The sequence below is a fragment of the Pinus tabuliformis genome, chromosome 3_1, assembly GCF_031772625.1.
Source record: "Pinus tabuliformis cultivar Carrire ecotype Pingquan chromosome 3_1, CPIR1, whole genome shotgun sequence".
In the NCBI taxonomy this organism is placed as follows: Eukaryota; Viridiplantae; Streptophyta; class Pinopsida; order Pinales; family Pinaceae; genus Pinus; species Pinus tabuliformis.
In genome coordinates, this window is record NC_142301.1 from 494,476,932 (window position 1) to 494,504,285 (window position 27,354).

Sequence of the window (27,354 nt, forward strand, 5' to 3'; positions counted from 1 at the left end):
TGTATACAACAAGCCTTCCTAATGAGGCCGAAATGATAAAGTAATGGTGCAAAGGGCAGTTGGAAGGCCAAGGTAAGTCCTCCATGTGCCATGATGAAGAGGAGGGTTCCCAAAATGATAACCAAGGGGGTGGCCCCTTGGTTTCCAAGCAAAACATCTATGGTGTTCCCAAGTGGCTAAGGGGCACAATGAATGGTCTCATGGGTCTCCAACTGGATCAAGCATGTTGATGCTCCATCAGTAAGGGCTAGAATGATGACACAAGCCCTCCCATGTTTTTTTGAATGAGACAAAACCCTATTTTGACTATGGATCAGCTGCCAAGTGTCAAGTAAAAGGGTGTGGTCAGTTGGGCAACGTGGTCCAAGTGTATCATCGTCTTTGTATGGTTGGGGCACAAACAAGTAATATGTGGTGTTGAAGTAGCCCATGGTGTGGCAATCAATGCTCTATTGTCGAGGAGACCCATGACTCTCAACACTCACCCTACAAATGCCATTATGACCCTCTAGAGGGCTTGGATCCCATATAGGGAGGCTAATCCCAAGATGAAGACCCACCTACAATCCTGTATAAGATCCAATGTGTCTCCTCACCTTCCAGTACAACAATTCATTAGAGAAATTGAGTAAATAAGCTTGCAAATCAAGGGCAAAAGTGGACACTTCATAGTGGCATGCCCTTCCAAATGGGCTTTAGAATGTACAAGTGTTTCCTTGCTCAACAAGAGAGGTTAATAAAGGACCCTATTAGGTGGTTTCAACCTCTAAGGGAGTGACAGGTCCATGGTACATACATCAAATGGTAGGTGTCATGTGAAATAGTGTTGGAATGGAATGGGGCAATAGGGAGGCTCCAAGCCACATGCCATGGTACAAGGGTAGCTATAATGAAGGAAACCCACACATGGGTGTATGAATGTAGGAGGGAGAAATCATGATGCATGAGTTACCCCAGCCTTTGTTTTTCCACCCTTCTTCATATGCCTTTCGCCTTTTATTGATTTTTCTTTCTTTTAACTACTCGAGGCTCCAGGGGATGAAAGCATGATGTGTATGATAAAGCAATGATTACCCCCTTAAGGTTGGGAAATTCATCGCCCAACAAGGGTTGGGACAATCATGGTTTCCTTAATGATGCAGGGGGCACACATATGGGCCCTAGGAACCAGGGTGATGGCCATTATGATAGGGGGTAGAGCTCATGCTTGGCTTTTGCCCACATGCTAAATTCTTATGTCCCGGCCATCTTTTGCATTTTATGGCACATTTCCTGTTATAAGTGCCCAAATTATGCTTTTAGCTTTCTTTTTAGTTGCACCAACCTTTGGGGCATCGTTCTAGGCTCAACCTAAAGTGTGGACAAGGGGAAGGGGAAGCTAACTCCTTGTGGACCCAGTGAACAAACGTGGACCCAGATAGGAAAAGTGTGAAAAGGGATCATAATGAGTGGAAGGGAGTGATATATATGGTGTCAGGAAGCAGGACCACGCAACCAAAATCAGGGTCTTCCATGTAGTGCCATTGCTAAATCTAGTAACCAGTAGAGGGGATCCGACAGGACTAGGATACAAGATTAACCACCAAGTTGGGACAGTCGAACAAGATACAAACCAAACCCATTCTTTCCGTTGAATCCCCCCACTAATGCATGTCCAAATGTATCCAAGAAAAGCAAGCAAATATACCCAACTACATAATGAAAGCCATACCTTCAGGGTTGGAAGGCCCACCTTCAAACATAAAATCATAACAGATGGGCGAGGGCACATAATAGCCGGCTCAGGTGGCAGAGAATGGTGGCATATAGAGCTAGCTAGTGGCTACAAGGGGTTGTTGGTTGTCCACTGAAGACATATCTAGGAGAAAAGTTCTCCTATAGGAGTCACCCATTAATGGTGGGTAACAATGACCATAATAAAATTCTTTTTATTTAATCACTTGAAATTATATTTCATAATTAAATGTGGGCTAGGGAATTTCTCCCTAGCTACCAAAATTAACACTCCCTCTCAGCTAGGGAGGAATTTCCATCTGCATAAATAGTCTCATTTCATCTCTGCTCCGCTCGACTCCCTCTCGGAACAGTGTCATTTTTTATGACATAACTCAATATAATAAGGCTCACAGCTGCATCATCACTACCTCTCATCTCATCATATAGAAGAAGAATAGTCCATAATCAATGGTAGGGGGGATTGGTCCTCCAAACCCTACTACTGCAGGTCAAGACCCATGACCTTAATCTTCGTTATATCAACAAAATATCCATCTCATCACATCTCGTCTTAACTTGTTTCCTTTGATCATCAGTTGAACAACGATGTTTATATCTAAAGAAGAAGAATCACCATAGGGAGTTATGGCTACCACCCTATATCCAAGGACAATATGCTAGATTTACCACAAAGGAAAGGATCACACTCTATCCTATTGACCTGTGACAATAGGCGAGATTGACTTAAGGATCACACTTTGTCCTATTGTCAGTTGATCCTCCATCTAGATCCTCAAGAGCCAAGTGGTAGAACACCTGCATCCCAAGACTTGAGCGAGATCAACTTACCTGGTCGAGTAAGGATCACACCCTATCTCAAGTCACCTCAACCCATTAGCTAGATGGGGAGGTCCAATCCCAACAAGCCCAGCTTGTGGGTAGGATGCCAACTAGGGTATACTCTGTCAAAGTGACAATAAGAGAGATAGACTTACCATAGGGGTAAGGATCACACCCTAGCCTATTGTCTAGAGTTCCCTCAACCCTAGGAGCCCTTACTGCTCCATTCTTCGCCCTATGAGCTCAACAGGAGGGAAGAGCACACTCAGTGTTCTTGATCAGCCAGGGATCCCTTCCTCTCATCAATGCCTTCACTATGCTTACGATTGTTAGTCCTAGCCATAGTGCATGACACCTAGAGAATATCAGGTCAACCACAAGCTTACATGTTGCAACTCAAGAATCCAACTGCCTGCCTGTTCATCAATCAAAAAATGTAATGGAGTCTCATAGCTCCTTTCTGCACCATATCCAGATATAGTGATATATGATCTTAATGTACTGGAACCTATCATGAAACACAGGATTCGTTGCATGTCAGATCCCACAATATGTCATAGTATATCATGTTGGAAAATGTAATTATGCTCAGTCTTCATAATTAATATTGTATATATTGAAAAAGAAAAAGAAAGAAAAATATATATATATTGAAAAGCATGGGTTTCATGCTCTATATTTTTTGTGTCAACTAGGTCAAGCATGTACTTCATGCTCTAGGGTTTATTGAGTCAACATAATCCTTGTCATATGTATAAGACCCTTATGAGCACATTGTATCAAGAAAGAAACATTAAAATCAACCTAGAAGAGGCCCATTCGACCATGCAAGAAGGATATATATTAAAGGATTACTCGACCTCTTTGGCATCCATCAATCAATAAAGTTCGATCTGCACTCCAAAAGGAAGAGAATCAAGAGAAAAAACAAGGAGAGAGAAGAAAAATCCAAGCGAGAAAGAAGAAACCCTAATTTTGACCTAATCAAGCTCACATGAGCGAAATTTTCTTTGTCTTTGTGTGAATTGAAAGGCCGAAAATTGCAGGTCGAATTGCAGACCTAAAGCAGGAAGCCAAAATCTTTGTTAAGTTGCAGAAAGACTCTCCGACTCTTGTTGACTTTGATTCTTTAAAGGAAGTCGTTGACTCATCAAAAGGGAAGACTTTGACTCTTCAAGAAAGGGAAGAATTTGACTCTTTGAAGGAAGACTTTTTTACTCTTGAAGGAAGCATCTTTGAAGGAAGACTTTGACTCTATAAAGGATACATCTTAAAGAAGACTCTGACTCCTTGAAGAAAGAACATTGACTCCTTTAAAGGAAGACATTTTTGGAGGGTTAACTTGGTGTGTGATGGAAATCCTGGTCAAGTGTTGGTTGTCTCATTTTGATTTTGTTCTATAATAAAAGAAGAGTTTGATTGGGTTTTTCCCCTAGAAGAGGGGTTTTGCCCTGGCTGAGAGCCTACATATGATGTTCTATTGTTCTTGTGATCTTCATGTTCGTTTCGATTTGATAGTTGCTTGACAAAGAGAAGATAAAAGAAGACAACATAAAATTAAAGTTATCACAAGCTATTATCAAAGTAGGAAAATATTTTACTGCCTTTTGATTTTCTAACATGTCATAGTCATGCCCAACATATGTGCAAACAACTCTCAAAGAGCTTTCTCAATCATACTGACTTGCAACTAGTCATCAATACATATTGCCACTCAAAGCAACAAATTTCAATATCTATCTCATCAAGAAATCATGGCAGACCTACGATAGCACTCAAATGTGCTCAATATCATCAACATACCCATATAGTCTCAAGTATCCAGCAGTGGGTCTCCAATCATAAATTACCAACTTATACAACATACTAGAATGCAAATCAAGAATTCATCTAACTATCAGCTCATCGTGGGAATTCATCAAAATTGTATTTGAAGAGGAGGCTCTCTCAACTGCTTCAGTGTAAACTTATTATGCCAAGTCTTTGCCAACAAGCTTCCCTTGACAAGGAAGCCCTCATCTTCCTTTTGTTAAACTTTTGATCTCAAGAAGTGGAATCATCTTGGGTGCAAGGGTCAACTCCCTTTGGTGCTGAATGTTGAGATGATCATGATTCTGTCAGAAATCATTGGTTAGCTTATTAAATCAAATATCAAAGACATACCTTCAATCATGAAGAGAGATCAGAAGTCACATCATTTCAAGCATGCAAAGCCCAAGGGACTTGTTAGAGTCCATATGAAGTTTTCTTCATTATGCAATCATGGGTCTACTACTCATGCCACTCGTGGTCCTGAGATAATTGTAAATATGCTTCTTTCTTAAATACATCAAAAAGGAAGCTCATTCCACATACATCTGATAATAATGTGTTTGTCAACAGATGTTAGGATCTCATCATAGCCTTCTTTTCAAAGAGCATATTTCTTATCATAGAATGAATTATATCGTGAAAGCATTAGACACTGCTACATCTCAATCATTTAGAATAGTCCTTGCATGGACATATCACTCTTATGTTGCATTCCATCTACTCCCTCTGAATAGGAAGCCTCTTCATTCAACTAGTGGAACTACAATCCTTCCTCTAAGATCTTGAGCTCTTGTCCATTTCATAAGTCATGGGATGGCTCCACATCTTTCTCAATCTCGATATACATTCATCAGATATACTTGTGATCCTAGAACAAGAGAAAGAGCGATAATGGCAAAGTGAATAATCATAATGAAAGTATACTTGGTGCTGAAGCGGGACTATCATCCTTCTCTAGATGTGAGAGTGGCTCTTGCATTATCCTGCACCAACTCTCTCTGAAGTTTCCTGCATCAACTTCCTCTAGGAGCTTGCTCTTCCTGCACTACTTTGCATCTTGATGATCATCAAGATGGATCACATCCTCATCCAAGAAGTTAGTGAAACAAATAAAATACTCATGCAAGCAGAATCACCAATAATCGAAAAGAATAAATTAACAAGAATAATGACACAAAGAGATGATGTAAGTTTAGAAAGTACTTAACTTTGACATGGATTGTAGGGGGCTCTTAGCTCCCTCTGAGTGTTAACTCTTCTTGCAATGCTTCCACATTATGATGATCTTTGAGAAGGATCAACTTTCCTCATTTAAGAAGTTAGTGAAAGAAGCATTCAAATATTCATGCAGGAAGAATAAACAAAAGTCCAAAAATGACAAATTTAAACAATAGCAGAATATCATAAACGTTGAATATACTTATCCTTAACAGGGATTGTAGGAAGCTATTTGCTCCATCTTGATCTGGCTTCCATGAGTCTCCACTATCCATCAACCATATGCCATCGGTAGAAGAAATTTATCCTCTTAAGCAACACCTGTATCTTTTATCTTTTTCATCAGTAGCCAAGACCATCCATCAATGACCTTTGAATCTGCACCATACCTTTTTCTAGGGTTTTCTGAATTTATCATGGGCTGCTTGAATAACTAAAAGGCTTATGAATCATACCAAGCTCCTTTTTATATCAAGGCCACTCCTAGGATTTCTTCCAAACCCTAGCTTCGATTTAAAAGATCATGACTTAGGGTTTCTTCTAAATCATATCATATCAACGAGTTTCACTTTAGAGTTTCATTATTGTAGACCTATGCCATATCCAAAGCTTCTTTAAGGGTTTTCTCACAAACCCTAATGTCCATTGAAAGAACAAAAGGATTTCCCTCGGTTTTTCTTCAAACCCTAGCATTCTTTTAGGTCTATGCCATCTTTCACTCTACACGATACATTAGTGTCTTCACAGGAGGTGATCTTCAATGACTTTTCTTCAGCCCAATTCTAATTCCATGTAAATTTTCCTTAGGTCTAGATTGTTCTTTATTGTAGATAATTGCATTTTAAACTTTTCATCATTTAGATATCACATTCACCCCATAACATCTTAATATCATTAGCAATTATGTAGAAAGAACAATAACATCAATATTTGCAACGGAACATACAGGAACAACAAAAGAAAAGCATGCACAACAAAGGGACATCGAAATTTTGGTCGGAGACCAAGGTAAAACCCCACAAGGGGGAAAACCCATCCAAATTCTCCTTTTATTAGATATTCATCAATTATTCAGCAGATATACAAAGTACAACTATAGTGAGATTCATCATTACATCAGGCCACCTAAGGCCTACTCAGGTCAGTTCACAACTTCGTTTGTGAATTGACATTCAATAATCTAAGAAGGTTGTTGCCAAATCACACCACCATATATGACACCCATTATTCATCATTACTGCCATCAAGGGTTTTGATCTGTCATACATTGTTGTCCATGAGCAAAGTTCACTATCAAGGAAGAAGCCCTTATTTTTGTATTTACATCAAGGTTATAGTCACTGTTGACAACCATAAATCATTCAAGCATAGGGTTATAGAACACTGCTAAGAAGAATGTATTGTCGTTGTAGAGGATAATATAAAGTCACAGTAGAGCTATCACAATAATAAACTACTGTAGAGAATCGAGATACCACACTATACCATACATAATATTGTGTATTGATGCCAACAAGATCACATAGGAACAATCAATTGATGCCATACATAACATTGTGTATCGATGCCAACAAGATCACAGAGGAATAATAAATTGATGTCATACATAATATTGTGATGCGAATTATATCCATTACATAGATGCAAGACCATTTCTCTTTGCAAAGATGCGAGATTGTGTCCAATGCAGAGATGTGAGACCAGACATAGAACAGAGATGCCAGACTATCATACCAATGAGAGATCATAAAACAAAGATGTGAAACCAAATCTAGGCAAAACAATAGACCTGTAGCAGAGCATAGTAAAGTCTCATAGAGTATGCAAGATAGTAAAGTCCTATAGCGTATGCAAGATAGTCATGAGTGAGAGATTGATTTTGTCACTCAAACAAGAGAAGTCTTGTAACATAAGAGTATAGACTGTAGCAAGAGTAGTATAGTCCAAGAGCAATAGTCTTGCAAGAACAAGAGAGCATAAAAGTATAGTTCTAAGCGAGAGAATAGACTTGTGAGAGTATAGTCCTGTAATGCGAAGTCTTGTAACCAATGCGAAGGGACAGAGTCATCCTAAGGCAGAGCGAAGTGTATTTCTGAACCATAACCCTTGCGAGAATCCACAGAGAGAGAAACCTTCGAAAATCTCAGTGTCACCCGAATTGCTTTTGGAGATCACCCCAACGGGATATTTATACTTGTTTGCCAACATGAATAGGTGTCTCTTTGGGGTCATGCCGACTTATAAAAATTTCAAATTTTCAAATTAATATTTTTCCCTCTAATAGATTGATGTCGACTTGATGACCATAACAAAATTCTTTTTATTTAATTACTTCAGTGTGGGCTAGGAAATTTCACCCTAGTTGCCAAAATTAACAGGTTCTGAGTTTTAATAATGAAGAATTGATTTGTTGGGCAAAAATTTGAGTGTATTCATGTGATTGTGATCGTTATTTGCTTCCACTAAATATTTTTGTTAAGAACCTAGTTGTGCATTTATTCAGTTATTTATTGCTTGGAATTAAATGCCAAGGCGCTAGGTTTAAGGAAAACTAACAAATTTCAAGGATGGGAGCCCTGAAGGAAAAATGTTTGGCTCCTTTTTTTTCTTTTTTTTTTTGAAATGGTCGGTTGCTATATATTATATTCTAAAAAAAAACGAGGATGTAGAATCCTCTTGTACATAGATTTCGCAGACTGAGAGGAGGCAAGGGGTTTACAAAATGAGGCTGCCCCCTTGATCCTTAGATTACTTTTTTTCCTACTACTGCTAGAGATAGCGCTAGTATAGATTCTGATAAAGGAAGATAACAGAAAAATACATTTGAATTTCATTCAGTCAATCATTATGTGTTGAATGTGTCTAGCTGTTGATTCTTCTGGCTTCTCATCTTTGGCTCCATGATGTGCACTGGAGGAGCTGGTGGCGATGGTGTTCTTTTCCAGCCAGAATTTCAGAGTGGAGAGCGATTCCTCGACATGGCCACAGCGGTTTGAGAGCTGCTCAAATTGCTCTTGGAGAGAAGACACCCTATGATTGAAAAGCTGGATTTCTGCTTTGTATTTCTCGGTGTTGATGCGGTCCTGTTCATAGAGTCTCCTACTGTGCTCATCAAGGCGCCTGTCGTGCTCTTCTAATCTTGCAGCAAGCAGACCCTGTTTTTCCTCTATCAGTGACTGCTGAGTCCTTATTTCTTCAAGCTCAGCTTGAAGGTCGGCACAATGTAAACAATCCTCACTGCGCGCCATAGAAAGGAAGATAATAAGGGAAAAGAGTCCAGAAGGCGGGAGAGAATAGAGAGATGATGAATTTGCTGTCTTGAAGACGGAGATTGGAGTCGCTGTTAGGGGAGAAAGAAATTCCCGCTTCCTGAGCGACAAGGGTAGAGGGTAGATTGGGCGGGGAATAGGCGCGCAAGCCAGGAAGGACCAGGAGACAGCGGGAAAAGGGGCAGATGGGGCAGAGGGGTGACTAAGAGAAGAGAACGAAGGAGAAGAGGGAGGATGGAGCGGGGGAGGTATGCAGAAGGGGCGAGAGGAAGATATTGAAGGCAGCTGGCAGAGGCGATGGGGGGAGAGCGAAGAGAGCAGGGATGGTGGAACAGCTAGACGAGCCACCCCGCAGAGACGGTTCCTGAAAAACACCACAACTGAAGTTAGAGTGGAGTTAAACAAAGCAAAGTGAGACAATACCAGAGACTGGTTTCTTCTGGAATTCTGAACAAGAGCGCCTTCGTCAAGCCGATGTAGCTGCTCTTTTGCATGACCTTGAATGACAACTCTTGGCCTGCTTCTGCCCATATTTAAAGAGTGAAGCCAACGATAGACAGGATGCCTAGCTGGAGCCGGACCCTCGGAAGTGATGAGATATTTTTCAAAATCTGTTATGCGATCTTCAGTTGCAGAGTTTTCGATCTTCAGGCCAGCGCTGTAATGATTTATTTTCCTTGGATGGTAGATTATTCTTTGGGTCAATGCTTGGATTAGACTGCTTGTGCATTTCGTGCTTTCTGCAAATTGTCCTGATGCTGTAGAAGCCATGCCCTTCGCGCATTTGATGGATCTGCGGATCTGGGCAATGTCAGGCTTTCCCTGTGTCATGGCAGGGGATGGAAGATATCTCTTTTGTTGTGCCTCAACGCACCTTCATGTTTTCCAACTGCGTTATTCGCATGCTTATCTGCTGCCATGTTGAGCGTGCGAAGGATGTGGTAAAATTTGATGTTTTCAAAAGATTTGAGGAGGAGTTTAATACGTCGAATATGTTGCTGGAGGCTACTGTTCGGAGATCTCTGATTACGATTCATGAGACGAATAATTATAGAAGAGTCTCCAAATACTAATGCTTTTCTAATACCCAGATTTTTTAATTGCAACAAACCTTGGTAGAGAGCTAAGGCCTCTGCATTGTTGTTTGTTTTTTTCCCCAGGCTCCATTCATAACTGCAGATTTCTTCCCCTGATTCGTTTAATATTACTCCTCCCGCTCCTGCTGGTCCTGGGTTGGACTTTGAAGCACCGTCGAAGTATAAGATTGGACAATTGATGCTCTGGATCCAACTCTTATAGTCCTGGGTTGGAAGTCTAATTTCCCACTCTCTGATCTGATCCTGTTGCTGTCTATCAGTTCTCTGGGTATCCTGCTGATGACTTGGTTGACCTAGAATATGCCTGATGACTGATCTCTCTTCAACTGAGTAATCTGCTGCTTTAATTTTTCCTGTGTATTTTGCTACAATTGTCTCTTGCGCCAGGATGTGAGCTTTGTTGCATGTTATCCGGGCATTGCTCTCTTTATTTCGGAAGATTTTTTTGTTTCTAGTGAGCCAAATTTTCCATAAAAGATTGTGAGGTATGATAGCCCATATTCTTTTGACAATCTTGCTCCTCTTATCTTTCCATGGGCAGTTCCTTTTCCATTCTTGAATTGCCTCTGCAATGTTCTGTTGGGGTTGCCATTTTATATTGCCCAAGTTGGACAAATTGATCCAGCATCTCTTCGCGAAGGGACAATCAAGGAACAGATGTTGGATGGTTTCCTCTGCTGAGCAGCAGTTGGGGCAAATTGAGGGTCCATTAATCCCTCTCTTTCTTAAATTTTCGGAAGTGAGGACTTTGCCCTTTAACAACAGCCATATGAAAAATTTAACTTTGGGGATGGCCTCGGATTTCCAGATTGTTCTCCATTGGTTCCAAATAGGGGACTGATAGGTGCTGTTGCAGATATATTGGTAGCCAGACTTGATGGTGTAGCTTGAGCCCGTGGGATCCCATCGAAATCCGTCTGCTGCTCCTTTTTTGATGGGTGCTCTGTTCTGGAGATTTTTTTGAAGGACTTGGAAGCTTGGTTCTAGATTTGAGGGGATGATTGGAAATTCCCAACTAATCCAAGCTCCTGTATCTGCATCCCATTTTGATATTTGATCAAGTCTCTGAATGCCTTTACTATTGAGATGGAGAATGAAAGGAATGGCTTCTTCAATAGTGTTTAGAGGTTGTAGACCCATTATCTTATCAGTGGCATAATTAATACTGTCCCCTCCCCCAGGGATCTTTGAGATGTTTTGATTGAGGGTGGGAATTGCTTTCTTGCAGAGATGCCAAATTTTAGTGGAGTCTCTGCTGGGAATGTCAATTTCAAGAAGTTTTTGCCTTTTGTCTGTAAGGTATTTGCTTTCTATGACCTGTTTCCACCAAGCTTTTGGCTCATTAATTAGCCTCCAAGCCATTTTGATCCCAAATGCTAAATTTAGGATTTTAGGGGCTCTAATTCCCAGACCACCTCTATCTTGAGATTGGATTACGCTTTTCCAACTGACCAGATTGAATCTATTTTTTTCTTTTTTCCCTCCTTGCCATAAGAAATTGCGAAGGGCAGTTTCCAGCTTGTGATAGAATGTGGCAGGAGCTTGGTAAAGAGTAAAGCGATATAGAGGTAAGGAGGATATACCTGATTTGAGCAGAATTAGTCTGCCCGCTGGATTAAGCCATTGAGTTCCCCATTGCTGGATCTTCCTTTTGACTTTGTCTATTATTTCATTCCAGGTAGCAGCTTTTAAAGAACCCAGGGTGACCGGCATCCCCAGGTAGGTGAAGTGATCCCAGTTTGCTTTATAGGCAACTCCAAAGATATTAGCTATGCTGTGAGCAGTTTGATTGGAGATATTCCATCCATAGATGCAGCTTTTTTGGAAGTTGACCTCTCCCCCTGAGTACTCCATAAATTGATCGAGAAGGGCCTTGAAGCGCCTTGCTATGGTAGTGGAAGCTCCTCCAATGAGCAGAGTGTCATCAGCAAACTGAGAGTGATTGATGTTCTTCACTCCGTTTCCAAATTTGATACCAGAGATGAGGCCAACTCTTCTGTTGTGATCTAGAGTACTGCTGAATGATTCAGCCATAATAATAAAGAGATAAGGGGAAAGAGGGCAGCCTTGCCTTAACCCTCTTGAGGATTGAAATGCATCACAAGGGCGCCCATTTATGAGAGGCGAAATCCAGGGACCTGAGATACAAGCAGCAATGGTGCTAATGAAGGCAGAATTGAATCCCATTTTCCTCAAGACAGCAAACAAGAAGGAGTGTCTTACTCGATCAAAGGCATTGGCTAAATCAAGCTTAAGAACAAAACCTTTCTCTTGCCTTGATGTGCTGGAATGAATAGCTTCTTGGACCAAGGTGATGGTGTCATGGATTTGCCTGTTTGACATGAAGCCTCCTTGATTTTCGGATATAAGGGAAGGAAGAAGGGGTTGGAGTCTAGTAGCTATAATTTTTGTGAAGATCTTGTAAGAGGAGTTACACAATGAGATTGGTCGGAACCTGGAGAAGGAAGTGGGGCGATTTTCCTTGGGAATGAGGGCAAGGAAGGTCGAGTTTGTGAAACCCCCCATTTTCCCTTTTCTTTGAATTCCCCTCATCATCTTTGCAAGGTCTTTTTTAATCAAGTACCAATGATCCCTGTAAAAATTGATTGGGAACCCGTCTGGACCTGGAGACTTGTCTGGTTGCAGGGTCCAGATGGCTTTTCTGATTTCCTCCTCTGTTATTTCCCGATTTAGACTGTCATTCTCCTCTGAAGAGATTCTTTCCGGTAGATGCTGTAAAAGCGCCGAATAGTCAGCTTCTACTTGAGTTTCCGTGAGGAGGCTTTTGTAATGAAGGGAGGCAGCTATTTTGATGGATTCTTGGTCGTTATGTTGGCTGCCTTGGCTATCCATTATAGTATTTACATTGTTTCTTGTTTTTCTGGCAGTGGCTTGCTTGTGGAAGTAAGCCGTGTTTTTGTCACCTTCTTTCAGCCATAGTTGTCTCGATTTAATTCTCCACTTAATTTCTTCCGCTCTCTTGATTTGCATTAGCTGCCCTTGAACTTCCCATTCTTTACTTTTCAGCTGATGGGTGAATCCATGATCTTCTATTTGTTTTTGGATTTCTTCCAAGTCCTGCTGTATTTTTTTCCTAATTTTTTCTGGCTCTTGATAGCTGACTTTTGCCCAATCCTTGAGAGCTTTCCTTGTATTTCTGATTTTTGTTTCCCATATATGGCTTGGAGAGCCTTCTACATGATGCTTCCAGGTTGCTTCTATGATGGCTTCGGCCTCAGCGTTGTCTCTCCACAAAGGATTGTACCTGAACGGAATTGGTCCCAAATGAGAATGGGAGTCCAGCGTTAAGAGAATGGGAAAGTGATCTGAAGCTGTGGCACTGAGAATTTTTGTGTGGCCTGCAGCAAAGAAGGAAAGGAGGGAGACATTAACCAAAATTCTGTCCAATCTTTCCATAATATTGCCTGGCCCCAACCTTCTGTTATTCCAGGTGTATTTTCTATTTTTTGGGATGATATCCATCAGTTCATGTTCGGACATTATCACTTCCATCTGTCTTCTGAAGGGGTCGGAGGTGAAATTACCCCCTCTTTTCTCATTCGCATGGAGGACTAAATTGAAGTCTCCAGCTAGAATGACATTTGTGTTCTGCTCATTGTCTAGATCTTCCTTCAATTCCTTCCAGCACTGTTCCTTTTCTCGATAATGATTGGGGATATAAACATTATAAATGATGAGGTCACAGCTCTCTTCTTTGTTACTAAGATCAGTTCTTACCCAGTTTTGGTTGAGGACGGAAGACTTACAGTCCCAGTACTGATTGTTCCACATGGTTGTAATTCCTCCAGATGCTCCTCTGGAGTTGCTACTGGCCCCTGAGAAGTTTTTTTGGGCATCTACAGTTCTTTGCATTTCGCTCTGACTTTGTTTGGTTTCCTGAATCAGAACAATTTCAGGTCTTTCTGTTTGAAGAAGATCTCGTAGGGCAGCTGATTTAGAGGGGTGCCCCATACCCCTACTGTTCCAAGATAGAAGCTTCATCATGAGGCATTCGAGCGAGGAGGTGCTCGCCTCTCATGGTCTTTTCCTGCTGTTTCTTTTTCTTGGGATCCTGTAATGAAAGAATCCATAGGGGTTTGGATCCCTAGGGCTATATCCTTTTGCGTGCTTTCTTCCCGATGCTGCTTGGCTGACTTTCTTCCTGGTCCCGGCTTCTTGTGAATGTCACTGGAGGCGCCAATGTCTTTTGAAGTACTTCTGGTGGTTCTGGGAGGGGGGGGGTCGGTGAAGGGCTGAGAGGGGATCGAAGAATTCAAGGGAGGATCGATCAGTTCCAGAGAGGGCTGATCAGTCTGAGGATCATCAGATAAAATAAGGAAAGGGTTGGAGGATGAGGGGAAGGAGGGTTCTTGGGAAGGTCCAGGAGGATTGGAAGGAGGAGAGATGGGGCGGGGGGAGGAAGGGCCCGGATGTTCAGAAGATAGATCTTGTTTTGATTGAGGTGCTGCTTTCTTTTTTTTCACATTTTCCCATTGTCCTCCTTGGTCCTCAGATTCCAGATTAGTTACTTTAGTGCATCTATTAGCAAAGTGGCCGTATTCGTGACATACCTTGCATTTGAAGGGTATTTGCTCGTAGTCCAGCTGCTGTATGTAGCTCCAGTCATCCACCTTCAGCTTGATGGCTTCTGGCAGGCCTTTCCCGAGGTCCACTTCTACGCAAATCCTTGCACAGGCTTGCATGTTATCTTTGGGCTCGCTTCTGTCGATATATTTACCTACTGCATTCCCTATTGCTTTGACCGATTCGTCTCCCCAACAATGCAAAGGCAGATGGGGCAGACGGACCCATACCGGAACCGCATTAGGAATATCTAGCTCGGGGTCGAAGTCAGGGGTCCACTTGTTCAGATATAGCCCTCGAGAGTCCATAAAATAGGGCCCGTTCCTGAATATCAAGTCCTTGTCTGCTTTGGTTTCAAAATGAAAGGTATAGTAGCCTTTGCCACAGAAGCGGATCGAAATCTTTCCTTGAGTTTTATCAGACCAATTCCTTTCCACCCATCGCTGGACTGTCTTTGGTGAAGGCCATAAGCCTGTAAACTGCCCTATGAGTCCTTTTTCTGCTAAAGATAGAGCTGCCATTCGAGGAAGAGATGGAGGTAGCTGAACTTCTTGGAGGATATCCAGTTTCTTGACAAATTTTGAAGTTGCTGGTTTCGGTCGGGCAGGGGGCAGAGACTTTACCAGGTCAGAAAAAGCTTTCTCTGCATCCCCAGGGGAAGGATCTGAATGGGCCATGGCTGAGGCCAGGCCCCGGAAGGCAGACCTCGCGGCCCAGGCCTAGGCGGCGGTGCTGCAGCTGCTCGCAGTAGGTCTTCAGCGCTCCCGCGTTCTCCAGCTCCGCGCGATGGTTTGGCTCCTTTTTTTAAGGAGGTTGTTATAGGTGTATTTATGGGTTTTGGGTGGTTTCAGCCCATGGGTTTTATACCTAGCATAATCTAATACCACTTGATAGATTAGGTGCAGCTTTGTTTTGTTGGTTTTCCCAGTTAAGGTTTTCTACGGTGGATCTTTGTATATACCTAAGCTTTGGGGGAGCACCTACCCCCCCACTTCGATCCCAAAGTACCTTCAAAAGTGCGCTTTTGCATCACTCCCTCCTGAAAGCGTTTTTCAAGAGTATGCACCCTGAATTTTTGAGGCACTTCTTGTACTTGTGGGAAGCATCAAGAAGCACTCCCATTATGATAATATAATACTCTTAAAGATGCTAGGATGCTTGAAGGGTTCCAACCTCATCAGACCTCATGGTAAAGATAATGGATTTTCACATCCCATCCAAAATTTAGCAAACTTAGCAGTTTTCAAGACTCCAAATCAAACTGCACCAAACAAAACAAAAGTCCACTAGACAATAAAAAAGACACCTAATGTCGCCACGCTCTTCTTCCACATGCCACCTACTTAAAATAGTTGTGAACTTCACAAATATAGGAACTAAGGAAAAGTGAAGTTCACCACCATAACCTAATAGGGACAGAACATGATAGCTCACATGCATGCCCACCTAACACAATAACTATTGTCGCTGTAAAATCTTGCACCTTGATACAAAGCAAGGTCAGGTTAAAGTCGATGTAACCCTTCCATTGCTTGAGAATAATCCAGGGGGATGGGAAGGAGTGCTACAAAGTATACCATAAAAAGTTAAAACATTGAAATAACTTATTTAGCAACTATCAACGTGACCAAATAGTATTTTTTACAAAATAGGCCATTTGTACACTCATGTAGGAACACTGAAAAGCAATGTTGTGATAATCGCAATCAGGATTAAATCGGCGAGGGTCCAGAAAAAGAAAAAAATCATAAAAATCGGGATAAAATCAGTAAAAGTCGGCAAAAAAAAAATACAAAAATTACAATTCTTTGGGGAAAAAAATCGGTATGTTTTCAAAATGAAAAAATCATCGATTTAATTGGCCGATTTAATTGTTTCAAGGAAAAAATCGTGATTTTCGCAACACTGCTGAAAAGCAAGCAATGTTGCGATAATCGAAATCGGGATTAAATCGGCGAGGGTCCAAAGGTTGAAAAAAAAAAACGTAAAAATCGGCAAAATTAAAAAATATATATATATATAAAAATTACAATTTTTTGAGAAAAATCGCGATTTTCGCAACATTGTAAAGTTCAAATTCATAATACTAAATTCTAATCTATCATCTATAGACTATGACAAAGTAAGTTGTGAACTATAAATCCATCTACTAATCTCTCCTCCTTAAATCAACAGGACCGTTGTGTGGGCCTCCATATGGTGGCAATAAAGTAGATGGTGGTAGTGGAGCTAAAGATGAAGCCCCTATTGTTGTTTCTTAAGTCTTGCACATGGGGACTATTACCCACCAAAATAGGTAACCCTGTAGGAGAAAACATTTCTCCTACATTGGATAGCCAATGAGCCAACAACCCCTAACGTTCACTTATTGATGATGATATCTCATGTGCCTCTGCCATCTACATCAACGACATACCTCTCGCCACCTAGCATTTCCACTTGGATGAAGGTGGGCTTTTGTTCAAAAGGTACTTTGGTCATTATGCAATTGAGTGCTAATACTAGTTTGTTAAGAGCAATTAGTATGCATACAAGGGTGATCTGGAAGATTGACCGATCTTGATTGTATATCTGTTCTCTCACCTTACCAAGGGGGTTTATATTTAGCCCTAGTCCAGTGGGACCTCCCTTAACGCCTTAGGGTTAAAGGAGGGGCACTACTTGAAAAACCCGAATTGAGATAGCGTGTTCATTTTCCCTACAAAATACTTAACACTCTGCATGCCACATTACAAGCCCCTTATACCACCTCCATTCTTTAGGTCTAACTTGTCATTGGTTCATTGGGTTCTGGCACCCTCTTGTCCACACACTCTCCATGCCACATTACAAGCCCCTTACACCACCTCCATTCTTCGAGTCTAACTTGTCATTGGTTCATTGGATCTGGCACCCTCTTGTCCACACTCTTTAAGTAGGGTCAGGAAACAATGCCTTGGAGGTTGATGCAGCTAAAAGAATGGAAAAGAATAATATGGCCACAATGAAAGAAAAAGAAGAAAATGAAAATGCAAAAGATGGTTGCACGTGGGAAAAATCCTAGCATGAGCTCTACCCTCCTCATTTGGCCATTCCCTGATTTTTGAGCACACGACGCTCCATTACATCAAAAGGAACCCTTACATGTCCCAACCCTAATGAGCGATGAATTGTCTCATCTTAAGGGGTGCTATTAAATGCTACATCATTAAGAACAAGCTCTAATTGATGAGATATGCACCGTAATACAAAGCATTATCAAGAAAAAGTAAACGATGCACTAGAGGGATGGAAAAAGCAGGGTAAGTAGGGTAACTCATCCCTCCATGATTGCCCCCTCCCTCCATTAGACCCAGCAAGCTCCCAAGTTGGCCTTGACACAACTTGATGGGCAAGAGTTGATTTAAAGCCCATATGAGGATGGTCTCACACTGAGAAACTAGGGAGGGCTTGTTGCACCAGAGGAAGCCTTAACACTAGAGAGAAGACCCTATTTGATAGATGAAGACTCATGGGACCACACTATGCCACCCTAGCTAGATATTGGGACCCCACAAGAGATATTGAGGTAAATTTGAGGGCCAACCCTTAATTTTTGGATCCTACAGGCATTTGTATCTTCTTGGACACCTCATCATCCTTGGACATGGCATTTGGAGCATTAATTATGGATGACGTCGGTAATAATGGAAGCTACGGCTCACACATGTGGGAAAATTAGGCTTATTTCATTGTGAGTTAATGGGTTGGATTGTAACCCAAGTACATCTAATAATCAAACTTGTTTTTAGAGGCTTTGTTAGGCATAATTACTTGTCCTAATCCTCATATAAGTAGAGGATAGGTTCATTTCATTGTTCATCATCACTAGTGACATTTTCAGCCCTCTTAGAGAAACTCGGCCTAGCTGAATTATGCTCTTGTATCTTGTGGAAGAGATGTGATCTATAGTGGATTTTGCTAATGGAGTTATTTGTTAGCTTTGGAGATGTCATTTTCGAGCAATAAAGGACTTGTCCATGGTTTCTATTTTGTAAGTGTTCCTTGTATTTGATAAGTCTTTATTATTTGTGGCTATTGTATGGAATGGTTGATTATCTAGGGGTTTTATGTGCAAATTTATGGTTGGAAATTATTCTATGGACTCTTGATAATAGTATTGCATGCATTACCCATATATAGAATGTGAATGACAATCACATGGGTGAACCCTTAAACTAGGTCTCCCCATTGACTTTGCTCCTTCACAAAAGTGATAGCTAGGGTTTGAAACCTAAGGTTTCTTATTGTTACCTCCTCAGTGGTACCTAGCAGGGAATGAAGACTCCATGACCCAATGGACAAAGCACCAATCAAATTTTTCAAGATCAAAAGTCCAGCAGGGAAATCTTGCCCCTTCTTCTCTCTCTTTTCTTCTCATTCTTCTATCTTCTTTCTCTATGCAAATTATGTACCCCCATGGGGGAGTTGTAAACAATAATAAACTTATGTATTAGACTTAGATCCTTGGGACCTGGTTACTAAGGAAGTCACTCTAGAGTGTTTTTTTACTTAATTAATTAGTTTTGCTTTTCAACAATAAATAATTAATTGAGTTTTTTCACTCACAACCTCCAAAGTTGGAGTGTCTTAATAATTGGGCCTTCAGTGTGTTTTCTAAGCCTAGGCTCAATGCATATTACCATGTTAGGCATTATCTTAAGTCTCATGGAATTGCATTGGGTTCTCGTAGGACTTTTTAATAATTAAAATTTGCCTCAAAACAAGAATTTTTTAATTAATTTTGTTGTAACAAATAAAAAAGTGGCACCAAGAAAACTTGTATGGCATGTGAGTACTCGATTTTCATGCTCAAAGTACCAACATTATCCTAGTACCCTCTTTGGGGTGGAAAATATTAAACTTTCCTCATGAAAAATCCTTTTTACTCATAAAAGTGAGAAAAAGATAAGAAAAATCAGAATTAAATAAACTAGGAACATGTGGGGAACATGTTTTTAGTCAACTGAGTGTCACAACCACTTGAGAGGAGTGACTAAGCACTTGAGGTTGAGTTAAGCCACAAATGGAGGTCAAATTGAAGTCCTACAAATCAAGGATGAGGTGGCTTCCCCAAGGTCGAGTTTGTTGCCAACTTGGAGTGCGAGTTGTCTCTCATGAATGGGTTGAGTTCAAGACTAGAGTTGGGGGCCAAGTTGGTACTCTAGTGAGTGCTAGTTGACTAGAGTATGTGGGAGTCCACTCCCAATCCTACACACCACTTACACTTGGCCCACGCAAATTCAACTTGGACTAATATGCATTAGCTCAAGTCAACCAACGCAACCCCACTTCGGATTGTTTTGGACACTTGGATCAACTCAAGGTACCTTGGGATTCTCATCCTTGACACTTTGGGGATTCATACCTCTTGGGATCATCAAATTCATGAGATATCCACCCTTTTCTCTTCTACAAATTGGAGTTTCTCCTCCATCGCTAGTGAGTATGGAAGCTTGAGAGCTTGGGGAAATATTGCTATTTTGTAATTGTCTATCTTTGATTAATAAAACAAAGCTTTAGGGGCTTATGGTGTTGTGTATTGTGTGGTTTGCTTAAAGATTCATGAGGTAACCTTCTTGTTGTTTCAATTTCATTTCCTTTGAGTTTGTAGCTTAGGCCTTAAATAGGGGCATTGTTGGCCAAAGGAGAAGATTAACAATTGTTTGTTTTCTTGTTAGCTTGCTTTCTTGAATTGAATATTACATGTATTTCTCGGTTAAATAACATGTTTACTCCTTTCATTATGCAAGCTACACCTATGACTACTAACTTCTTGGCAAGATAATAAGTTGTACAGGTTCTTCTAGCTTGGAGATTGGGGACCTCCTCGGTTGGAGCATCCATCTTCTTGCACAAATGAAGCATCATTCCCACTTAGCATCAAGTGCCTCCAAGTGCCTTGAAAGGCCCCAAAACTCTCTCTTCTTTCCTCACACAAAGTTCTAAACATGGTTGGTTCTCTGAGGTATCTCGGCTTCTCCAATCACTAACCATCTCTCCAAAGCGCCTCCCCCCTTTCAGATTCTCTCTCGATGCTCCAAACCATCGTCTTTCGCCCAGGCAAATACTAAACTAGTCCATCAGAGAGGATATTTACAGATTGTACATTTAGGTCACTTAGGCCTCACCCTCGACGAGCCTAGGCCCAAAGATGTCCTTCTACCCTGAGCACTTCTTGGAGTTGTAGGACGGTATCATTGTCCACCCCCCATACACACGTAGACATTGGATGCACTCACTCAGGATCCCCTTAGGACAGCTCCAAGTTGGTTCGCATCGACTCTGAGTAGAGACTGACCACCATATAGCATGATCTAATAAGATCTGCTAGATGTGTCACCTACAGGAACCAGAGGCAGAGAAACACTTCATTTTTAGGTGCCCCATATACTATGAAATCAGAGGACGCTTCCATTGCATCTATAGGGATTCTGGGGGCTCCCTCTCTACTTTCTTTCCATACCCAGAAGATCTGCTAGATGTGTCACCTACAGGAGTGAGCGACAGAGCAACACTTCATTTTTAGGTGCCTCGTATACCATGAAATCAAAGGACGCTTCCATTGCATCTATAGGGATTCAGGGGGCTCCCTCTCTACTTTCTTACCATACCTAGAACAGAGTTGCTTAGCCCTCTTCATCAGGGAGATATTCAGCCACAAATCTATGGCTCTACATATGTCGCATCGTGTGGGGGTGACCTAAACGGTCACATCATACTTTCAGGCTTATTCAATTGCTTGAAGTAATAAGTGGCGAGTTGAGTTCCAGAATACTTCAAATAGTAGAGCAGTGAGACGTCAGGTCTCCTCCCAGCTCTCCACTAAAGGGGACTGACTCATATCCTCGAGATCGACTGTTGAAAACTTGACTAAACTGAGGGGGGGGTGAATCAGTATAGTACATTCATGAACATAAATTACTTTTATTTTCAACGGTTAACTGAACTATTAAATGAGCAGCATAACACCTTATATTAAACATATATAATATGTGAACAGCATGCAATATGTAAACCATAACATCAAATCAGCACATAAAAGCAACACATATGGACACCAGATATAAGTGGAAACCCATAAAAGGAGAAAACCATGAATTTGTTATTGTTGTGAGGCAAAGACAAGCTCTACTTCCTCTATTACATCAGCGCTTGGAGGCTCCAACCTCTCTGCTATTTTGCAAGCTACAACTTGTCGGGAAGCTTCTACTCCCACATAAACTTTCTGCAAGCTATAACCTAAAGGACGCTCCTACCTCAACAGGGTCCAACATGTTCTTTTTCAAGCTACAACTTGAAAGGAGACTACAATCCCCTGATACATATAAAAACAATTTGTTAGTTTCTTTAGTCTTAAATTTAGCATACCTCAATCTTTGTCTCTACCTCTTCTCCTCTTCAAATCTACTTCACACTTACTTCATATGTGCCACAAGTAACTCATTAACAATAACTCAATAAGCTCTCACACTCACTAACTCTCTAACATTACAGCCTTCCAACCTCACATTTTTATAAACAAGCTTTGATGTTGTTAGTATACCAAACATGAATCTGAAATGACAAGTCTTGTCTCTTCTCATTCTAAGGTGTCTCTTCATTTCCAAGTATTCATTTTCAAATTTGAAGCATAAATCAAGACAAATAAACCTCATACTATTCAAAAATTGAAATAACATAAGCCAACATTAATTATTGCATTAGTTAGCCTTTGCCTTTGCCTTGCATCACAACAGTGAGCAACCTCTCCTCCTCTGCCAACAGTCTCTACAACATTCTGTCATCAGCTCAACAACATACTCACCCAACTCATCATCAAAACCATCATAACATCACTAGCATATGCAACTAACAAATATAACATTACTAGCAACATCACAAGCATAACAAGCCTCTGATCAACAACAATTACTCAGAATCAATATCAAGGCATGCCAATCTACAACTTGGACACATATGGACACCAGATATAAGTGGAAACCCATAAAGGGAGAAAACCATGAATTTGTTGTTGTTGCAATGCAAAGACAAACTCGTACTTCCTCTATTACATCAGCGCTTGGAGGCTCCAACCTCTCTGCTATTCTGCAAGCTACAACTTGTCGGGAAGCTTCTACTCCCACATAAATTTTCTGCAGGCTATAACCTATAGGAGGCTCCAACCTGTCATTTTTCAAGCTACAACTTGAAAGGAGACTACAATCCCCTGATAGTAGATACATATAAAAACAATTTGTTAGTTTACCCGGTCTTAAATTCAGCATACCTCCATCTTTGTCTCTGCCTCTTCTCCTCTTCAAATCTGCTTCACACTTGCTTCATATGTGCCGGGTAACTCATGAACAATAACTCAATCAGCTCTCACACTCTCTAACTCTCTAACATTACAGCCTTACAACCTCACATATTTTTATAAACAAGCTTTGATGGTTGTTAGTATACCAAACATGAATATGAAATGAGATGTCTCTTCTCATTCTAGGGTGTCTCTTCATTTCCAAGTATTCATTTTCAAATTTGAAGCATAAATCAAGACAAATAAACCTCATACTATTCGAAAAATTGAAATAACATAAACCAACATTAATGATTGCATTAGTTAGCCTTTGCCTTTGCCTTGCATCACAACAGTGCTCATGCCCTCGCCTTTGCCTTGCATCACAACAGTGAGCAATCTCTGCTCCTTTGCCAATAGTCTCTACAACATTTTGTCATCATCTCAACAACATACTCACCCAGCTGATCATCACAATCATCATAACAATCACTAGCACATGCAACCAACAAATATAAAATTACTAGCAGCATCACAAGCATAACAAGCCTATGATCAACAACACTTACTCAGAATCAATAACAAGCATACCAAGCTACTCTACAAGCATAACATATCAAGCATACCAAGCTACTCTGCAAGCATAACATATCAAGCATACCAAGCTACTCTATCAACAGTAAGCAAAGCTCCTCAGCTGCTTCAACAACATGCAAAGCATAACAACATCTGCATCAACATAAGCATGACAACATCTGCATCAACATAAGCATGCCATTAACAACTAACCCTTTGTCATCAATGAAAACTATGCCAACACCGGTTTGGCCGTGTCCTATAGCATATCAATCTATACATGTCCAGAACACCAGAGGGATCAGTTCTAGGCAGATCTAGAGAAGGTTGCCCCCCAGGACAAATTCCTTCTCAGCCGCAGTGGAGCAGCCAAAGACTTATCCAGAGCTTTTTTCTTTCGGCCTCAGATGTTATGAGTATCTCTCGCTCCTTCCTTCCCCCGAATCGTGCAACCCGATTCCCAGATAGCTCCAGAGGACTCGGACAGTGAACCAGTGCCCCCCTCACCCTCCTCACCGTTGGTTATCAGACACTGGCATTTTTGACATCATGTCTCTCTAAAAAAAGGGGTGTTTCACAAGCTTTAATATACATGTATATGCTCATGAGCACAGCCGAGAAAGATGACCCAACACATTTTTGTCATTACAAGGTATATGAAGCATATTAGTACTTTACTTGGCCTGATTATCATAGCTAATTATGTTAAAATGTTATAACTTTGCTCAGATGGCCCATTGCTACACTATCTATTCAACCCAACTTTCCTATAATCCCTGTAAGGTCAAGCTCAATTTCAACAACAATACATTAGTTGGATAATGTGCTAAGTTAATGTTGGCAGCAAATTTAACATGACCCAACTGTGCGAACCAGCTCTTGCAATCAAAATTGTATTCTCAACATAAATTTATCCAAACAGGCAATCATCATAACAACAAACATTCAATTTTCAACATGGTCATTCATCCTACATTCAGATATATATGATCAAAATGGCAAATGCAACATTATGCAACGGTGGGAACCAGGTCTTGCAATCAAAATGGTATTCTGAACATAAATTATCAGAAAAGGGCATTCATCATAACAACAAACATTCAACTTTCAATATGGCCATTCATCATGCACACAAAAACAAAACAAAACACACACACATAAGACCAAACTCGGCTTTCACATAAATCCTGAACTTACCACAAGATCCTTGGTCTTTCACACTTGTGACTGCGCCTTTATCCCTCCAATCCAGAGAAGATGGGATGTTGTAGAGCTCAATCAATCCCGAGCTGGGTTCTGTTTTCCCGCTTCTCAACAATGGCGGATGCCCTCTTAACCCCATCTGCTGGGCTCGGAACTCATCGGAGGTAAGATCAGCGAATGCATTGAGCCCTAACCAGAAGGTGTGGTTAGCTCTGGTGTTGTGTTGGTTTATATATAACAAATTCTCTTTGAACACTTGGAATCTCAACGACCTTTGTCCAGCAGTGTAAGTCTTGTCATGGTGCTTGCACCACCTGTCAAAGAGACTAAGAAGACCATCTTCCGAGAGGTCTCGGGGGTCGTAAGTAATGGCAGTTACTGATAAAAGCAATTGCAGTAAGATTACTAGTTTTAACATCATCTTCAAATGTGCCATGGCTCATGACTCAATAATGCCGATCTCGGAATATATGTTTCATTGGTTTTGGAAAAACGCATCCATGCTTTGTAATCTCGAGCGCAAAATCTTATCAGCCAGCCCATACTCGCTATCCTGGAATGCCCCTTTGCTCGGAATATGTACATGTGTTTCCTTGGTTTTGGAAAAGCTTATTAGCCAGCGTAAATGGAAGTCTGTAGATCTCAACTTTTAATATTTAATGTTAATATTTCTGCGAATTTGCCATATGTATTTAAAAGCTTGTGAAAATAAAGGTGTATATCAAATTTGAAAGAGACAGATGTATTTTAATGTATTATACACATGGAAAGCGTTATGTGCTAAGGTCGTTAATTCTATTGTTACTTAAAAGAAATAGTATCGGTAACAAAGTGTTTTTTTTTTAATTTGGCAATATATATTAAAATTAATGTTTTTTTAATGAGTTTTATATACATATATATACACGTTTCTCCATTTTTATCGAGCTATAAATTATGCTATTTAATTAATATTGGTTTGTGGATTCTTAGTGTTAATTAGTTTAATAGGCATGAATATTTAATTAATATTGGTTTGTGGATTCTTAGTGTTAATTAGTTTAATAGGCATGAATATTTAGGAATTGAAAGAGAGTTTCTAAACTAAAAGGTGAGATGCATTTATTTGTCATTTTCTTTTTTAATCATTGTAGTCTAATTTTAAACTCGAGAGAAAATTAACAATTTTATTGTGGTCGCCACCTACATTGTCTCTATTAAGGAAGGAAGGAAATTACTTTAATGTCTACGAGGCTAAAGATAGCTTATGGGACAGATTGCTTCTTCATCTACTTGATGTATTTGGCCATTTTTCTGTGAAGCTTCAAAATAAATGCTCCCAGCTTCTCGACAAACCCCTCGCTAAATAGATTATCCCAAGAGCTAAATTACATGTTTTGAGTTCTCTTCATGTTTTCTATGGGTCCATGAGACAACTAATTAATGCACTTTGATAAATCTACTACATATAACTTTTCACTTATAATAGAAAGTTACACTTTTTTTCTTCAAAAGATTTATCACAAAAATAAATCTTTATTTTTAATGGAATAAAAACTATTTATAATTAAATTTAAATATTTTGTTTTATATATATATTTATATTTATATTTATTTATATATATATATATATTTATTTATATTAAAAATTATGAAAGTGCATATACTTTACCTTTTTAAATTTAAACTTGTGATTTTTAAAAAGAAACACATATTTTTAACCATTGTAATTTTATTTATTGTCAAAAAAATAAAAAATAAAAATTATTTTTAATTGAATAAAAGTTATTTGTAATTAAAGAAAATTATTTAATTACTAAAGTTTACAAAAAAATGTATATACCTTACCTTTTTTAAATTTAAAATTGTAACATTTTATGAGAAAAGATATACACAATCATTAAGCCCACTCAAATTATATATAATGTATTACATTTTAATTAATTTATATATATACATGAAAAGGGGATTAGAGGAGTTTGTAATCTTAATGTGGTGATAGTCTTTATGGTTGTGTTGTTTTGTGGTTTTTTTTCCATTTCCACATTCCTATGATGGTTGATATTGAGTCTGTTTTTCATTGTTTATTCCACACTTATTTTGGTCTTAGGGAGCAACCATCAGTTTCTAGGGAGAAGATGACTTCATATGAAACATAGTATGTTTCTTATTGATATGTTGTGACGCTCTTAGTCGAATTGTTTCGATGAAGTAGATGCCGAACCCTCAATCAACATTTTGGGTTTAGGGAGTTGCGAAGGGTAACCCGGATATAGCTAGAAGGAAGTCAAAACATACAAAATCACTATGTTTCTCCAAACCTTGTAAAAGTTTTGGATGGAATTGTTGCCTTTGCTGGTGGAGGTCTCTTGGATGTTGGTGTTGTTGGTGTTGTTAGTAGTATTTTCGCAGGTCTTTTTGGAGTTTCATCATTCATTTTTCCTCAGTGGGGGGCGATTATTTTTATCTTCTACCATTTTGGACAGTGTTGACTAGTCGTGTTTCTCAGCTTTTAGTTTATTGTATCAATTGTTGGTGGTTATTGGTATCTATACTAAGTTATTGGTGGATTGTTTAGGTGTGCGATTGGGTGTTTCGATCCTCATTCATTGTTTCTTTCGACCTCTCCAAAGAATTGAGTGACGACGCTGGTGGTGGATGTTTTGTGGTGTATTTTTTGCATTATGGTGATCATTTTCTGATCAAGTTGGGTGAGTAGCATTTATGAACTCTTTCGCCTATTATTTTTTAGAGTCGAGGAGTT

General features: G+C 40.0%; 1 protein-coding gene across 1 annotated transcript in view; it reads right to left on the reverse strand.

Moving 5' to 3' along the window:
• The window catches only part of LOC149187962 (cysteine proteinase COT44-like), a 56,720-nt gene extending 31,484 nt beyond the window's left edge, over window positions 1-25,236 (reverse strand). The window contains exon 1 of the mRNA XM_089411516.1: window positions 24,606-25,236. Coding sequence (XP_089267642.1) covers window positions 24,606-25,047 — 442 coding nt within the window. The 5' untranslated portion in view covers window positions 25,048-25,236. The remainder of the gene's footprint in view (window positions 1-24,605) is intronic.
• Window positions 25,237-27,354: the final 2,118 nt, after the last annotated feature.